At 48.4% G+C, this 17,954-nt stretch overlaps 1 protein-coding gene and 1 pseudogene across 2 annotated transcripts in view; one reads left to right on the top strand and one right to left on the bottom strand.

The window, feature by feature from the left end:
- PCSK6 (proprotein convertase subtilisin/kexin type 6) overlaps positions 1–8,988 on the top strand; it is a 191,294-nt gene extending 182,306 nt beyond the window's left edge. For both annotated transcript variants that reach the window (XM_019460080.2, XM_019460081.2), the window contains 3 exons: positions 1,028–1,157; positions 5,751–5,863; positions 7,564–8,988. In XM_019460080.2, the coding sequence (XP_019315625.1) occupies positions 1,028–1,157; positions 5,751–5,863; positions 7,564–7,661 (341 nt within the window). In that variant the 3' untranslated portion in view covers positions 7,662–8,988. The remainder of the gene's footprint in view (positions 1–1,027; positions 1,158–5,750; positions 5,864–7,563) is intronic.
- A 3,559-nt stretch (positions 8,989–12,547) lies between these two features.
- LOC109273336 (60S ribosomal protein L27a-like) lies at positions 12,548–15,660 on the bottom strand (annotated as a pseudogene).
- Between the last annotated feature and the right edge of the window lie 2,294 nt (positions 15,661–17,954).

The raw sequence follows: 17,954 nt of genomic DNA, 5'->3' as shown, positions 1-17,954 counted from the left end.
CTGAGATGACTTCTTTCCCGTGTTCAACCCCCTAAGCTATCAGCCAGGGGCCACCTCTCTGCCTCTCTCTGATGTCCCATCAGGTGCTCCTCAGGGACATTTGGCACAGAGTAGGCTCCAGCCTGCTTGACGTTCAGTGGATGAATGAACAAATGGACAGGCAGACAGGCAGACACATGGACAGGTGGAGAGGTGAACAGCACTCTTTCTTCGTTCTAGACCAAAGTTTGCTGCAGGCTGATGAGTCCAAGCTGAGCTGAATATTCTCCCTCCTGACTCTTGGTCCTTCATTCTGAGCTTTTGTCTCTTCAGGCCTCCATCCCCCACTCTATAAGCCCTTAGTTGTTTGTTCTCTGTGGTTGAAAATGTCCTGGTTGTCCACACCAAATACCTGTCAACACCATCCCCTGAAAATCTCTTCCTTCACTTTTCCCACATCTTACATGCTGTTCTGTCCAAAAGAAATACGCAAGCCACAAATGGGAGCCGCTGAACCAATTTTAAATTTCCTAGAGAAACAGGCAAAAATAAGTATAATAACATCTTATTTAACCCACTGTGTCTAAAATACCATCATCTCAACATATAATCAACCTTGAAAAATGAACAAGGACTTTCTTATTCTGTTTTTATGCGAAGTGTTTGGAATCCAGTGTGTCTGCATTTTGCACTTGCAGTATGTCTCAGTTTGGTCCAGCCACATTTCAAGCACTCCAAGCCACACGTGGCTACCTCTAGCAAAAAGAAGTGGGACCAAGGCTTGTTGGCAAGGAAGCATTTGGAATGGGGGCCATCAAACACGGCACGGGCAGTGGGAGGTGTGCTGGGCCTGGCTCATGCCTCCATGTCCCTCCCTGGGTGCAGGGAGGCCCGGTGCAGACACAGGGTGGGCACTTGGGAAACCTGGCTGTGGTGGTGGACAGGGGCATCCAAACAAGACCCCAGATCCCCAGGGCACCGCAGCAGACCTGGAACATGGTAATGGGCAGGCATCCCTGACATCTGCTTCTGTCCCTGCACTCCTCAGGGCCCAGCAGAGAAGAATGTATTCACTGTGCAGCAAACTTCCACTTCCAAGACTGGAAATGTGTGCCAGCCTGTGGTGAAGGTTTCTACCCAGAGGAGATGCCAGGCTTGCCCCACAAAGTGTGCCGAAGGTACGCAATTCTTTCAGTCTTCCTGGCTCAGACCAAGATTGCTAGGGAATGGCGTTGCCTGGGGCAGCAAGGGAGGAGCCGGAGGGCCAAGTCTGGTGGCCTCTTCCCTGGGCCTGGGGGAGGGTGCCACATCACACAGCTGCAGAGGGTGCGGGAGCTACGGTGGGGGTGCCAGACCCCATTTACAGAGGAGGGACCTCCTGTGGTTGGGGATTGCCAAGGTCACAAGTTCGTTGGTGGCTTTCATTCCTTGGTTCATTTAACAAGTGTCTGTTGTGTGCCAGGCACTCTAGCTGGGAGGGGGCAGGAAGCAGGATAACAAGATGTCTGCCTGGCGGTACTCACATCACCACAGCAGACTCCATGGGAGCAACTCCCTGCTGCAGCCCAAGATGCACCCATGCTGGTAGTAACGAAGGAATCCATGTGTTGGGAATTTCTTTCATTTTAAATTAGAGAAAATTTAGGTCCAGACAATGTCCTCATTCTAAAACCACTTGCCATGCAGTCAATGAACATATACTGTAACCCTTCTCATTCTCCTTGTGTGTCTGCACGGTGTGCCATTCTTATTTGGTGACTTCCAACCCAGTCTGGTTCTTTCTCTTTGTCATTGGACATGGGCAATGAAAGAAGTTTGCTTGGGTATCCTCTTGTCTTGCTGCTGAATAGTTACTGCCTTACACCAGGACTTCATAACCTAGATCCCAGGACAGGCAGGGCAGCCGATAATGAGGTGTTGCAAGGTGGCCTTGCTGATAATGATGGTGGGGATGGGGGAGGGGCCTCCTTCTGAAACAGCCTCAAAACAAGGGAGCCCTGGGGGACCCTGTTAGAGCAGCCCTGTCTTCCAGGTCACAGCTGAGCCCACATTGGGGTTGCCTCCGCAGTCTGTGTTTGAACACTGCTCTGGGTTCTAATCTGTCCTCACAAAACCAGAAAATCCCACAGTTGCCTGAGAGAGACCACCAAATCCTTGCACTTTTTTGACTCACAAAAGAAGGTCCCCACAGGGGGTTATGTATCTGTGCAGGCATCAGCCCCCTCTTTTGAGCTGATTTGAAACAGGAAACTTGGCACCAGCCTTGTTGAGTTCTGTGGGGCCCTCGGATGGGTGTCTGAAGTAAGTGTTTCATTTGTACCAGCCCATTGGTTCAAGGGTGATTACACTAAGTACAGCAGCCAGGGAGCACATGGAATTAAACAGTGATACTCTCTTTTATTTAATGGTTATTGTTATTTATTTATTTTTTTGAGAGAGAGAGAGAGAGTGTGTGTGAGTGGGGGAGGGGCAGAGAGAGAGGGAGACACAGAATCTGAAGCAGGTTCCAGGCTCTGAACCGTCAGCACAGAGCCCGACACAGGGCTTGAACTCACCAACTGCAAGATCATGACCTGAGCCAAAGTCAGACACTTAACTGACTGAGCCACCCAGACACCCCAGTGATAATCACTTTTGTTTGTCAGATGCCCAGGATCCCACAGGATGCTGGGCATCCCCATGAGTGTGGTAACCAGCCCCCCTGGTTTTTCTGGTAACCCAGAAAATATGGTGTCCCAAGCCCAGGAAGCAAGAGGTAGGCAGCCCCCTAAGCCCCTTCTCAACAGTGGGGGACAGCATCTTCCTGGGTGCTCACCTCCACAGGAGGGGAAGCTTCCAGTCCAGTGCTAGGGCTCCCACAGCAGATCTTGGAGATATACCCCTAGGAGGAGCCCTGCATAAGGCGTTGAGGTGGTGAAATGCCAGCCCTTCAGGAAGCTTCTGTCTTCCGAGTGCCCTGGCTCTGAAGACCCCTTTGATGTGGATCCCTCCTGAAGGAAGAATAGTCTTGGTCTGCTTGGTTATGCAGGGCCTCTCCCCACTCAGGCCAGCAGCTTTTAGGGTTTGGCTTCCTCCAGGCCCCAGGATGCTGAGAGGCGCTGTGGCTGGCCCCTGCTGGTAGGCCTGGGGCAGCTCTGGGCCACACAGCCAGATGGGCGGGGGGGTGGGGGGGCTTATGTGGAAAAGCCAGCCTAGAACATAGGCCTGCTGTGTTGGCAACCAGGATGCCAGGAAGACCAGTGAACCTGAGGCCCAAAGTGGAGAACAGTCCATGGTAAGGATCTCAAAAGAGGCCCTGGACACCCCCAAGGCTTAGTAAGAGAACCCAGAAGAGCGAGCAAGGACCTCTCTGGAGAGCAATTCAGTGGGGTACTTGCCTGAGGGGTAGCTAGCCCCTCAGACCCCCAGTCTTCCCCACTGTTCTCCGCTCCCTTGGCCCCTCCTGGGTGCTCAGGGGGGCAGAGACTTTAGGCATTTCTTCTGCTGTATCCTGTGCCCACACTGGAGGATGACAAGACTTGCTGTCTGACTCTTGCCTGGAACAGCCTGAAGGCAAAAGGAAGGCGAGGACACGTGGCCCGTGCAATAGAGCACGGAAAAGGGGCTGCAGTGCACATGCCTGTCCTTCCAGAGTCTGGCAGGGCAAAATTGCCATGGTGTTTTGTGGGGAAGTGGGTGCCATAGAAAGTGACAGAACCAGAGGTGTTTTGAAAGCCCCCTGCTTGAGAGGGCTACCTGCTGGGCAGGTAATCCTGACAGAGAGGAGTCAAGAGGGTCTTTCAGAGAAGAAGGGACCTCAAGGCAGCTGGGGGTGGGGGTGCGGTGTTCCCAGGGTGATGGGGGGCATCATCCTTCCCTGGGGGCAGCGTGATGCTGGATTCTCTCCCTGAGCTGGGGCATCCAGATCTAAGCCCCGGCCCAGCTGACTCCTTGACCTGGGCCTTGTGACACCCTGAGCAGGAAGCAGGTCGGAGCCTGCCCAGGATTCCACCTGCAGACCTGGGAGATGGTGAATGAGGCTGTTCTAAGCTGCTGGGTTTGTAGTAGCTTGTTACACAGCCATAGAAAACTGACTCACCTTCAGTGCCACTGGGGGCTGGCAGGGAGACCCCTGACGTGGCCAGCTTATATCTGGAGAAGGTAAGCCATGAGCAGGTGGCCCTCCACCTTAGCACGCTCCACCCATGGTTTCATTGAAGCAGCCCTCAGCCAGGGCCTGGGAAAGCTGGCCCAGGGCCTTTGAAGCATCTTCATGAAACAGGCTAGGCCCTAGTTCCGGTCCCACAGGGGTGGTCTGTATAAGAAGCCAAGGGTCCCCAGGGGAAGTCATCCCTTGTGCTGTGGCGTCAAGGGTCTGTGGCTGGGCCACCAGAAGGTGCAGCAGGACAGAGTCCAGACCTTAGTGGCTTCTCCAGAGTGCACAGAAACAGGGTCCCACATGGCAGGGCCCACTCTCCCCTCCAGGTTGTAGGGCAGGGAGGTGTGGGGGGGGGGGAGGGGGCAAGCTCTTGCTACAGGAGGAGGAAGTCAGAAGAGCAAGTTTGCCTGTGGGATTTACACATTTATAAATATAGACTACGGGCCTGAACTCCAGTCTGGGGGCATCCTGCACTGGAAGAGCAGGCTGAGGGCATGACCCACCATGGCTCCATGTAGTCAGAATCGATGGTGAAATGAGAACCCAGCGGATGGCTGCTTTGGAAAGAGGCCTATAGGAGCCTTTGTTGATAGCATCTAGTCCCTGACTGGGAGGGTGGCATCTGTCCTAAGCAAAGAACTGGCCACGCAGGGCAGATGCAGGAGCCATCTGAGCCAGGCTCCTGCGTCGGATGCCCCACCCACCCTGCCTGAGCTCCACTTCTGGGGCCTGTTCCACCTGCAGCTGGCATCCGTGGGGAAGCCGGGTGGCAGACTGGAGCACTGGGAGACCCACTCACCAAAGTGGCCCCAGAAAAGGTGGCAGGTGCAGCCCCAGTCCGCACGTGGTCCGGAGGAGGTGAGGTGAACATTCAAGCCCCAGGGACGGGTTGGCAAGCTCTTTCTATAGAGGGCCCCGTGGTGAGTAGTTTGGGCTTGGCTGGCCACATGGTCTCTGTCCCAGCTACTCAGTCCTGCCGCTGTGAAAGCAGCCACAGATGATACATAGATGAGCAGTAACTGCCTTCCAGTAAAACTGCTGGATGTGGCTTGAGGGCCACGGTGTGCCAACCCTCCCCTGAGGTCACGGTACTCTGCATTAGAAAGAGCCCTGGGTCCCATCTCAAGGCAAGAACTGGAAGATCCTCACCTTGCCTGCCTGCCCTGGAGGGAGGCTGGCATCACTGGAAAGAAAACTCAGCCTCATGGGCAACAGCAGTCCCCAGGTCAGCTCCAGGGTCGCTTTGCCACGCTCCTGTCCCTGCATCCCAACCCTGTAGCCATCAGAGCTGGGCAGCTGCCCAAGGGTGCATGTGCTGATGCCGCTTGAGGAGCCACCTGGTGGCAGGGGGCACAGTATCCAAGAAGGTGTCCAGGTGAGCCACAGGGAGTCTCAGAGACCTGGGCCTGTCTGCCACTCCAGGCATGCTCCTGACGACTTCACCCTCCCAGGGCGATAGTGCAGTCAGACAGGAGGTAGGATGTACAGATGCTTGGCTGGGGTTTCAGGCCATCATGGTGGCCACAGCTTCAGGCAGAGACAGTGCAAGAGGGTAGGGGGGCTCCAGGAGGGGGCTCCTGGAGTGGCTGGGCCCCTTCCCCAAGCAGCAGCATGAACCCATGTCCTCCCACAGGTGTGACGAGAGCTGCCTGAGCTGTGAAGGCTCCAGCAGGAACTGTAGCAGGTGTAAGACGGGCTTCACGCTGCTGGGGACCACGTGCATCACCAACCATACGTGCAGCAACGGTGAGCACCAGTGAGGGAATGGGGGGACGTGAGTTACCCTCGGGGCTGCCCTTGGAGGAGCTCAGCTCGCTGAGCTGAGAAGAAGAGAAGGAGAAGAGGCAGGAACAGTAGCCCTTCTGAATGGGTATGCTGGCCCCAGTATCAGGGATGCCTCATAGCCTCCTACTGTCCCTTTGGGCCCCTCACATTGACCAGGGAGGCATCCTGGCCACCAAGCTACTGCCGGTCCATTTGCCGAGTGACTCTTAAAGCTGATTTTGTTCTGGTACCGTTCCCACTCTTGTGCCATAAGCCCGGTGGCCTGGGTGCGGTGAGTCCTGTTAGAAGAGGCCTGACCTTGGGGGTCAAAGCCAGGAGGCCTGGAGGGTGTCAGCCTCAGAGCCCAGAGTCGGGGCCCCCCAGGTCCCACAGGGAAGCCCCACATCTGCTGTGGGAGAGCCCTGGATCTCTAGGCCCACTGGAGACCAGAATGAGCTGTGAAGACAGGAACTCTGAGGGAGACCAAAGACCAGCTTGGGGTTCCAGGCAGAGGACTCTGGCCCGGGGACCTGGTGCAGGAGTAGTGAGCCAGAAGACTCCATGCTCAACGAGCCACCAGGAGGAGCATCGCAGGCCAGCTCTGAGCACCTCAAACCGGAGTGTGGGGGAGAAAGCTGGTGGTCCCACAGCATCCCTGGGCTTGGAGCTGTAACTGGCCCTGCCATGGCAGAGCACAAACCAGCATGTCCTGCACACTTTAGTGTGGCCTCCTTGCCTTGGTGTTTGGTCTTTTTTTGTTTTGTCTTTTTGTTTTTTCTTCTTGGTTTGCAGAATTGCGTGCTTTCAGAGTAGGAAGCTCCCTCTTTAGGATGTCACCTACTCAGGTTATAGATACAGCCCAAGAAAGTGGGGTAGTCTCAGGAGGGGCTCCCAGGTCCCATCAAGGACGAGGCCTCTTCAAAAACTCAGCAGCCAGCTGGGATGGGTCGGTCTCCATCCCTCCTCCCCTCCCCCTTTCCATTCGCCTTGATGACTCTCTCCCTCCCATCCCAATCAGTTTGGGGAGCCCCCTGGACACAAGAGCAGCTGCCAGACAGGACACAGCCACAGGACACAGGCCTGTCCCAGGCCTGCCCTCCTACCCCAGCCCCACCCCCAGAGTCTTCCTACGAAGTCCTGCACCACCACAGTTGTCTGGGAAGATAGATGCACAGGAGCACTGAGACCTGGCTGGTACAGCTGGCTTCATCCTCCACCCTGCCTCAGTTTCCCCCCATCCCCTGTATCCAGCATGAGCCCCTGCATGCTAGGTGCCACTTCTTTTTTTTTTTTTTTTTTAATGTTTATGTATTTTTGAGAGAGCACAAGCGGAGGAGGGGCAGAGAGGGAGACAGAGGATCCGAGGTGGGCTCTGTGCTGACAGCAGCGAGCCCCCATGTGGGGTTCGAACTCACGAACCTTGAGATCATGGCCAGAGCTTAAGTCGGACGCTCAACCGACTGAGCCACCCAGGCGCTCCCTAGGCCACATGTCCCCTCTGCCACACCAGGCTTGCCACATGTCCCAGGAAGACCGTGACGGCCACCCCGGCTGCCGCCCCCAGCTTCTTCCATGACCCTTGCCCAGCCCATCGCTGGGGCTTGGTGAAATGGGATGGTTGGAACATGTCAGGCCCCAAAGTCTGATACATCCCTTCTTTCTCTTTCCTGGTGGGACCCCAGCTGACGAGATGTTCTGCGAGATGGTGAAGTCCAACCGGCTCTGTGAACGGAAGCTGTTCATTCAGTTCTGCTGCCGCACGTGCCTCCTGGCTGGGTAGGGGCACCCAGCCGACTGCAGGGGGCAGGGCCCCTCCTGTCCGTCCGTCCGTTCAGCAGCCTTTCTCCAGACCGTCAGCCACAGCCTGTTTGGGGGGTGCCCTGCGTCTGACAACTTTATCTCCCCAGGAGCAAGGTCCTTCTGCAGCATCTCTGAGCACCCAGCCCAGATGGGTGGTGGGCCATAAGGGGGTGTTCTTCAAACAGTGACAGGCTCTCAAACTCTGCTTGCTGGCTACATTCTTCTGGCAAACTTAAGATGGAAACACAAAGAATTCTGGGAATCCATAGCTCCAGCTTCGGGGCAGCCTCTGGGACCCTAAGTTTACTGAATCTTCAAGACCAAAGCAGAAAGGCAAGATGCTTGGCTTCACACACCACTCTTCTCCCCGTGCTTTTGTGCAGCCTCACAGTGAATCTCACCCACCAGGCCTGGGACATCCCCACGCGTGATGCCCAGCCGAGCGTGCACCTACTCCCCCACCTGCCACGGAGCAGCCTGGGGACGGTTTGGTCAGACTGTAAATAAAATAGACTTGGGGGGCATAAAATATATGACCACTGGGGATGGAGCATCCATTCCTACACAGTCAGCTACTTCTGGAACTACAGTGATGTCTTAGAACGTCCCAGTTCCAAATCTGGACGGGAAGACCCTTTGTTTCTCTGTCGCACTGTCCCGTAGGTGAGCTGAGCGCCCCTTGTCACCACGTCTCTGGGAGCCTCCTGGCCCAAATGATCACCTCTACTTGATGCAGAGCCTTCTGGGGAGGGTCCCCAGGAAGCATCCCAGGACCAGCCAAGAGGAGCCCCATTGACTAAGCAATTCCTCTTGCCAAAATGTAAACCCAACCCGTGAGTCATTAATCTTATCACCGCCCATTTCGTGGAATTGCTTTTGAAATACACTTGGCCTCTGCTCTTCAGGAAACTTGTTCTTAAGGTAGATGCTCCTGTGTCTGTGTACTATGAGCCTAATGACACGGTTGGATTTATTTCTGCCAAACCTGTGTAGGCATTTTATAAGCTACATGTTCTAATTTTTACCGATGTTAATTATTTTGACAGATATTTCATATATTTTCATTGAAATGCACAGATATGCTTGATCAATTCCCTTTAATATGGGAGTGACATTTGCCTTAAATTTTTTCAAGCTTGTTCTCCATTTTGTCCTGCTCCCCTCTTTGACTATAATGCATTTGCCTTGTCCCCTAGGAGCTGGGGGAAACCCAGCTGTTGTTTATTGAATCCACAACTTCAAAAAAGAAATCCACAGAGCAAATACAATGTTAACCCTAAGTTAATAAAAGAGTTAACATCCCATGACCAAGACACCTGTATTTCTTTCCAAGACACAACAATTAAATGTAGGTGTTGACCGATGTGTGAAATGGCTTTCTTTGTGGTTTCGGGTCTATCTGATGTCATTAAGTAGAAGGTCTTTGAGCTTTAGCAAATGTTCATGTAACGACATCATGGGGGAAATCCCAGAGCTCCAAGGTGTCCTTTGGTAACAGACCTTCTTCAGGCCACAACAGCCTGGCTGGGTGGAGGGGCTGGGTGCAGGGATACCTGCCATCTATCGAGGGAGTGCCCTCCACAGTCTGGACTGCATGCCTCTTCACCTACAGCTGCCCAGTGTGACTTAATTAGGTCACAGCTTATCTTTCGCAGTGACTGAAATCCCTGCACCCATGGGTTTTGTGTTCCATGGGACTGTTACCATGGCCTCTCTTTGAGGTCAGAAGCTTGTACTTGTTGGGAATCCAGCAATTTTTTTTAACGTTTATTTATTTATTTTAAGAGAGAGAGGGGACAGAAGCAGGGGAGGGGCAGAGAGACAGAGAGAGAAAGAATCCCAAGTGGGGCTCGAGCTCACATAACCGTGAGATCATGAACTGAGCCAAAACCAAGAGTCAGACACTTAACCAACTGAGCCACACAGGCGCCCCAGATTTTTGGTTTTTATTTACAATTATGGCTAGGAAAAAAACAAAAGTGGGTGAGGGGCATTGTTTTAGGAATCCAGAGTTGACTCCGAATTCCAGGAAGGGTGCAGCTGGGCCTTGGGAACTCTGGTGCCAGCATTAAATGTCATCAGGACCTTCATTGCACCATAGCATGTCCTCCTCACTCTCCAGCTGGGGCAAATGATGAGACCACTGACATCTCCCAAGCGAAACTGGTGCAATTCAAACTCCCTAAGCACGCTTTCTGAATCTGCTGCTTGGCCCTGGTTACCCTGCTTTGCATCAGTGTTCATCCAGCCCCATCAGCTGTGCCACGGACACAGGTTTGCACAGCAGAACATGGCTGCGTGAACTTTCCAGCGACCTCATAGCCGGAGGAGGGGAGTGATGTGCAGCTCTTAGAACGTAGGGGTAGGTAGGCCACACAACCCGACAGCTGCCCACCATAAGCATCAACCGACTGGAGCTGTCAAGGTGAGGCAATGAAGGAATGAGTGTGTTTGGGAGACAGTAGCCAGAGCTGGGCAGAATATTGATAAGGGTTCAACTTCCCCCATAAGACTAACATCGTATTGAAACCAGCAATTGCTGGGACACTTGGGTGGCTCAGTTGGTTAAGTGTCCAACTTTTGGTCATGATCTCATGGTTTTGTGGGTTTAAGCCCCGAGTAGGGCTCTGCGCTGACAGTGCGGAACCTGCTTGAGATTCTCTCTCTCTCTCTCTCTCTCTCTCTCTTTGCCCCTCCCCCACTCATGCTGTCTCTCTCTCAAAATTAATAAACTTTAAAAAAAAAATTTTAAACCAACGATTGCTAGGTGCTTCTTGTGCAAGGCACCATTTTTGCTCCTAGAGCTCTTTGAACATGGAGAACTATGGTCTAACATGTTTGGAGCTGAATCAGAAACAAAATCCTTTTATTCCCAAAGGAGACCAGCTACAAAAAGCCAACCAGGCAGCCTCAGAGCACATGTACCCTCCTCGCAGTGGGTGGGCCAGCTGGTCCTGGGGCTGATGAGGGTGGTGGCAAGCTGAGAAGCTGTTCACAAAATCCTAAGGACGAAACACCACCTTGTTAAAAAGGACTGACCCCATCAAATGCCTGTTCACAAATCACCCAACCTCAAGGATATTTGGACTCAGTAGGGGCAGGACATGTTTATGGATTTTGTTTTACGTGGTAAAGTCATGGATCACCTCCTCTAAATCTGTTGTTTCACAGACTGAGGCTCTTGGAGGTGAAGTGACTTGTGTTAGGCCACACACTGGGAAGGTGGCTCCCTCATCCCCAGGTAGGGAGGCTGGCTCTCTGCCAGAGGGGAAGTTGATTCTGCAGTTGGCCAAATTCAGCCATGACTCATTTGTTTCAAACTGGCTCTATTTCCAGGAGGTGATAGTTTTCTGACCTTGTCCCAAATTCTTTGGCACCTCACAGTGATCCCCATGTGCTCATCTCTATCCCTCCCAGGCCACTACAAAGTATACTTTGTAACTCTTCAAAGGGCTGGAGAAAACTGCACTTTTTACAGAAGATACACCTACGATAGAAAGGGGGTGGGGATGGGGGTATAATTGAACTTTAAAGAAACCAAAAGGGCAACATGGTCTAAATATGGCCAGCACTAGAGTGCTCTTGAATTTGGGGAGACTACCATCCACTGCATTTGAATCACCATAATATGGCTGAAGAGAGCCTTAACCTTGAATGCTTAAGGTATGCTGGGGCCCCTGCGAGCAGGTGGGGGCTAGAGGTCCAGATCAAAGGATGGAAAGGGAAGGAGGTGGAGAAGTAAAGCAGAAAGAAGGTCATCTGAATGGGAACAAGCAGGGATAATGGGAAACCAAGGCCGTTCTCCAGCATCTTAAGGTTCTGCCTGTAGAGCTAGGAGGCATTGGGGTTCTGGCTGCTGTGGGAAAGAAGTCTGCCTCCTACCCCAGCCTTCTCTGCTGCTTTCCCTCCTTGAACCCAGGCCTTATCCTTTCTGACTGGTTGCCCAAAGCCTTTCCCAACACACCAGTCTCTGTGGCTTGTCTGTGCACAGAACAGTACCGCTAGGTGATACAGCACTGAGCACCTACCAGAACTCCAGGTCCTGGGGTTCAGTTCCCACTACCCAATGCTTCCTCCTGCCCCGACACGCACACACTATGTACCAGCCACATTAGGCACGATCAGGTACCTCCTAGGCTTCCTGCTGAGCACAGAGGAACCAAAGTGCTCAGAGCAGAGAACATTCTGTTGCCAAAAACAGTGGTTCTCAACCTGTTGATTTTTGTCTCCTAGGGAATACATGTCAATGTCTAGAGACATTTTTGGTTGTCACAACTGGAGGTATGTACTGACATCTAATGAGTAGAAGCCAGGGATACTGTTTTTTTTTGTTGTTTTTTTTTTTTAATTTTTAAAAAAAATTTTTTTTTTAACGTTTCTTTTATTTTTGAGACAGGGAGAGACAGCGTGAACGGGGGAGGGTCAGAGAGAGAGAGGGAGACACAGAATCTGAAGCAGGCTCCAGGCTCTGAGCTGTCAGCACAGAGCCCGACACGGGGCTCGAACTCACAGATCGTGAGATCATGACCTGAGCCGAAGTCGGACGCTCAACTGACTGAGTCACCCAGGCGCCCCGCCAGGGATACTGTTAAACATCCTGTAGTGCACAGGTAGCTCCATGATAAAGAAGTATTTAGCCCCAAAATGTCAACAGTGCTGAGGTTAAGAAACCCTACCCAAAAGAAATGAAATAAAAAAAGTTACCCTATTCTCAACTTCATAGGGATATCCTAAAATGAATAAAACCACCTACAGTTTATATCCCTGTTCATGTGCTGAAGCAAAGGAAACCCATACAACTTTCCTTTATTTATTTATTTTTTTAAATCACTTATTAGTATTTAATGAACCTCCCTCCAAGTGGCTTCAAGCTACCAGGACACAGGCTCCTCCCACACTCTGAATCTCCTCAGCTCTTCCACTGAAGAATTTGCCCTTCAGGTGACAAGCTGCTTTAGGAACTTTCCCTTTCCCAAAGCTTTGTAGTTGCGCAATCGCACCACATCAACGATAGGAGCAGCTCCTGTCTTGTTTCTGGCAGTATTTTTTTAAATTTTTTTTTTTTTTAACATTTATTTATTTTTGAGACAGAGAGAGACAGAGCATGAACAGGGGAGGAGCAGAGAGAGAGGGAGACACAGAATCTGAAGCAGGCTCCAGGCTCCGAGCTGTCAGCCCAGAGCCCCACGCAGGGCTGGAACCCACAAACTGTGATCATCGTGCCCTGAGCCCAAGTCGGACACTAACCGACTGAGTCACCCAGGCGCCCCTTCTTTCTGCAGCATTTACCCGTGTCTGCTCACTGACTGAGGTCCAGTTTATCAAGGTTGACAGTTCAGCAGAGCTCTGGTTCCTCTTCACGTGGTAATGCCTCATACTAGCTTTTCCAAAGTAACCTGACTGGTATTTGTTTGAAGTTGATTCAATGGTGATACATGCCACCAGCATTACCCTGGCCTCCTGGGTGTTTCCGGTGCTTGCTGATGTGGCCGTGGCTGTGGCTTAAGTGGCCCTGAAGTTCCTGGGTCTTCCTCAGTCTGGATGGCATGTCGGCAGCCCGGATGAAAGAGCTTTCTTTCCCTTATCAAAGAAACCCCTTCTTTTAATCCAGAACTGAAGAGCCAAGTAAAACTGGCTCTCTAGTCTAAGGACTCCACCTGGTGGTCCTCCTTGGCATTAAGTGTTTGGGATTATTTTGTTTTAACTTCTCTATTTTGAGACAATCTCAAAGCAAAATTATAAGAAAGTTGAGAGTAAAGAGCCAAGAAATGTTTTCCTGAACAATTTGAGAGTAAGTTACTGATATGATACCCTATTACCTCCAAAATACTTCAGAAAATACTTTATTTTCCTATAAACAAGGATCTTACACATAGCCATCAGGATCAGGAAGTTAACATTGATGTATTACTACCATCTAATCCTCTGACTGGATTCAAATTTTGCAAATTGTCCCAATAATGAATGCTCTTGGCAAAAGGATCTACTTTAGGTCACTCTTTGCATTTAGTCATCATGTCTCTATAATCTAGAACTTCTAGTCTTCTTCAATCTAGAACAATTCATCAGTTCCCTGACTTTCATGACCTTGAACCTTTCAAAGACTGCAGGCTAGTTATTTGTAGGCTGTCCCTCAGTTTGTTTATCTGAGGTTTCCTCACATTTCCATTCAGGTCATGCATCTTCAGTAGGAATCTCACAGAAGTGATGCCATGTTCTTCTAATTGCATTCTAGTAACTGAATCATGATTTTGATTTGTTCCACTATTGGTGAGATTTACATGGATTGCTTAGTTAGGGGTCCTGCCCATACCTATGATGTGAGGCCTGCCAAAGGATGTCTGCTTTTACCACTGTCCAACAGTGTGCTGAAGATCTCAGCCAGTGAAAACAAGGCAAGAAATAAAGAACAAGTGTAAGAATTGGAAAGAAATAAAGCTATCATTATTGTCAGATAGTGTGGTTACGTACATAGAAAATCCAAAAGAATGGTTCTAAACTATTAAAATATTACAACTAGTAAGTGAATTTAGCAAGACTGTCAGACACAATGCTAGTATTAATTGTATTTCAACTATAAATCAACTATATTTCAATGTACCAGAAACTAATGATTACAACATTGGATTTTGTTTTAGCAGAAGATACTATTTACAACAGCATCAAAAACTATCATATACTGGGGTACTTGGGTAGCTTAGATGCTTAGGCGTCTGACTCTTGGTTTCAGCTCAGGTCATGATCTCATGGTTCATGGGATCAAGCCCTGCATCAGGCTTCTGCACCGATAGCATGGAACCTGGTTGGAATTCTCTCTCCCTCACTATGCCTCTCCCCTGTTTGTGCTCTCCCTCTCCCTCTCTCAAAATAAATGAATAAACTTAAAAAAAATTTTTTTAACTATCATATACCTAGAATAGATCTAGTAGAAGAACTGTAAGACCTCTACACCAAAAAATTATAAAACACTAAGAGAAATTTTAAAAAAAATTTTTAATGTTTATTTATTATTGAGAGACAGAGAGAGACAGAGCATGAGCATGGGAGGGGCAGAGAGAGGAGGAGACACAGAATCTGAAGGGGGCTCCAGGCTCTGAGCTGTTAGCACAGAGCCTGACACGGGGCTCAAACTCACAAACCCAGCGAGATCATGACCTGAGCCAAAGTCAGACGCTCAACCAACTGAGCCACCCAGGCTCCCCAACACTAAGAGAAATTAAATACAATCTAAATATATGTAAGGTTATACCACGTTCATGGAATGCCCAGTATTGTAAATATATTAATTCTCCAAGTTTATCTATGGAGCCAATACAACATAAATCAAAGCATAATTTCTTTCTTAGATGCAAGATGTACCTAAAATTTATACCAAAATGCAAAGTGCAAGAATAACCAAGACAATCTTGGAAAAAAGTAACCCCTTTTTAAAGGCAAATATCAAGTTTTTAAGTGACAGTATGATATTATGCAAGAATAGTTGGTAAACCCACTATTCCCACACAACAGAATAGCCAGTCCACAAGACCTTCACATATTTGGACACTTAATTTATGAAAAAGCTGGCAGTGCAGAGCATTTACAATAAATGATACTGGGTCAAATGAATCTCCGTATGGGGAAAAATATATCTTGATCCCTCCCTCAGACCATACACAAAAATCTATTCTAGATGGATTACAAATCTAAATGTGAAAGGTGAAACAACAAAATTTCCATAAGGAAATATTCATGATTTGGGGGTGGAAAAATTACTTAAAAAGGACTCAAAAGAACATTTAACCACATAAGGGAAAAGTTCATAAATTACACTATATTAAAATTAAGAACTTCTGTTCATCAAAAGACACGATTAAGAGAGTGAAAGGCAAGCCACAGAGAAAGGGAACACATTCACTATACATGTATCTCACAAGAACTCATATCCAAAAAATATAAAAATCTACAAATCAGCAAAAAAGAACAGCCCAATAGAAAAATGTGCAGGGGTGCCTGGGTGGCTTGGTCAGTTAGGCATCCGACTTCGGCTCAGGTCATGATCTCAGAGTCCGTGAGTTCAAGCCCCGCATCGGGCTCTGTGCTGACAGCTCAGAGCCTGGAGCCTGTTTCAGATTCTGTGTCTCCCTCTCTCTGTGACCCTCCCCCGTTCATGCTCTGTCTCTGTCTCAAAAATAAATAAACGTTTAAAAAAAAAAAAAAGAAAGAAAAATGTGCAAAACACTTACCAGACACTTCACAAAAGAAGTGATCCAAATGGACAATATATTTTTTAAAATATATTTAATATATTTTTTAAATACTAACTGTGTTAGTACTTAGGCAAATACAATTAAAACCACATTGCAATACCACTATTAGCCCACTAGAATGTCTAAAATTAAAAAGACAGACAATACCCGGTTAAGTATCCAACTCCAGATCAGGTCATGATCTCATGGTTCATGAGTTTGAGCCCGGTGGGGCTTTATGCTGACAGCTCAGAGCCTGGAGCATGCTTCTGATTCTGTGTCTCCCTCTCTCTCTGCCCCTCCCCCGCTCACATGCACTCTCTCTCTCTCTCTCTCTCTCTCAAAAATAAATAAAATAAACATTAAAAAAGTATAAAAATAAACAAACATTAAAATAAATTATAAAAATAAAAAGACTGACAATACCAGTAAGGAATGTAAACTGGTACAACCACTTTGAAAAACTAGTAGAACCTACTTAAGCTGAATGTAAGTTAACCCTATGACCCAGCAATTCCATTTCCATGTATATATTAGTATATGTGTTCAGTTAAAGATATGTATTATAATATTAATAGGTGCAGTACTTATAATAGCTCAAACTGGAAATCACCCAAAAGTTCATAAACAGCAGAATGGATAAATTATATTCACACAATGAAATGCTATGTAACAATGATTATAAATTAACTACATCTACACACAAATATAATGTTAAGCAAGATATACATAAGGTACAATTTCATTTGCATAAATACAAAATTAAGCAAAACCAATCTATGTAAGATATGGTTACCATTGGGGCAAGTGTGTGACTGAAAGGACAAGAAGGGAGGTTCTAGAATGTGGCAAAGTCCTGTTCTTGATCAGGATACCAGTTACTTGGGTGTGTTTGGTTTGCATTCTGTTCAAAAAGCTCAAAAAGAATCAATTCCAGGGGGACTGTAGAGCTACATGTGAAAGGTAAAACAATGAAGCCTCTAGTAGACAACAAAGAAAAATATTTGAGGGTACATGCACAGACACACAGCCCTCTAACCAGAAAAGAAAAGATGAATTGAATTACATAAAAATTAGAAACTTCTAGTCATCAAACAACACCATTAAGAGTGGAAAGGCCAGTACGCAGAAAAACTTCCTGTCCTAGACCTACCTGACCACAGTGTAACTTTCCCCCTACAAGAAAAAGGACAAAAGGTAGTCAATGGATAGGGCTTCCTGAGCTAAGAAGTTTTTCCTCTGATGACTCCTCTTAAAATGGACCATTTGAAAGCTTGTTCCCATTGCAAAATGGGTGAGGAGGCCATTTTTGTAGTCTTTTGATCTGAATTGCAGCCCTGATTATGATTTGGTGATTTGGGGAATAGGATGTTACCCTAAACAGACCAAAATGGACTACAATTTGTATTTTGCAGCATAGTGACATGTACAAGGATAGTATTTCTGGTATCTGTGAGTTCTTTTGTATTTAAGCAGTTTTAACAATAACAACAACAACAACAACAACAACAAGAAAGTGCAAGGGCAAGCCACAGAGTGTGCTCATATGCAGAGCATATAAAGAAATCCTGTAAGTCAGTAGGAAAAAGGCAACAATCCACTAGGAAAAAAAAATTGGTCACTTCACAAAAGATATCCGAATAGACAATATACATGAAAAGGTCCTCAACTTCATTAGTTATTAGAGAAAAGCTAATCAAAACAACAGGGCAATACCACTACCCACCCACCAGAAGCCCCACAATTAAAACTATTGACGATGACAATGAGACTGAGGTTTGAAGCTATGGAAACCCTTACACACCGCTAGAGAGTTATGTGTATTATTTCAGCCTCTTGGCTGAAACAGGCATTACCTATTGATGATATCATACTCTATGTCCCAGAAGTTCTACTCCTGAGAAACTCAGGCACGTGAGCATTGGATCCATGTACAAGAAAATACGTAACAGCATTATTCTGAATAGCTCCCAAAAGAAACAACCCTAGTGTCCACCAATAGCAGAATGGCTAAGTTATGGTATAAAATAAACAACGGAATTCTA

The sequence above is a fragment of the Panthera pardus genome, unplaced genomic scaffold (genome assembly GCF_024362965.1).
Source record: "Panthera pardus isolate Hobbes unplaced genomic scaffold, ASM2436296v1 HiC_scaffold_24, whole genome shotgun sequence".
Lineage (NCBI taxonomy): Eukaryota > Metazoa > Chordata > Mammalia > Carnivora > Felidae > Panthera > Panthera pardus.
Note: the sequence above shows the minus strand (reverse complement) of the source record. Positions and strands in the feature narration are given on the sequence as shown.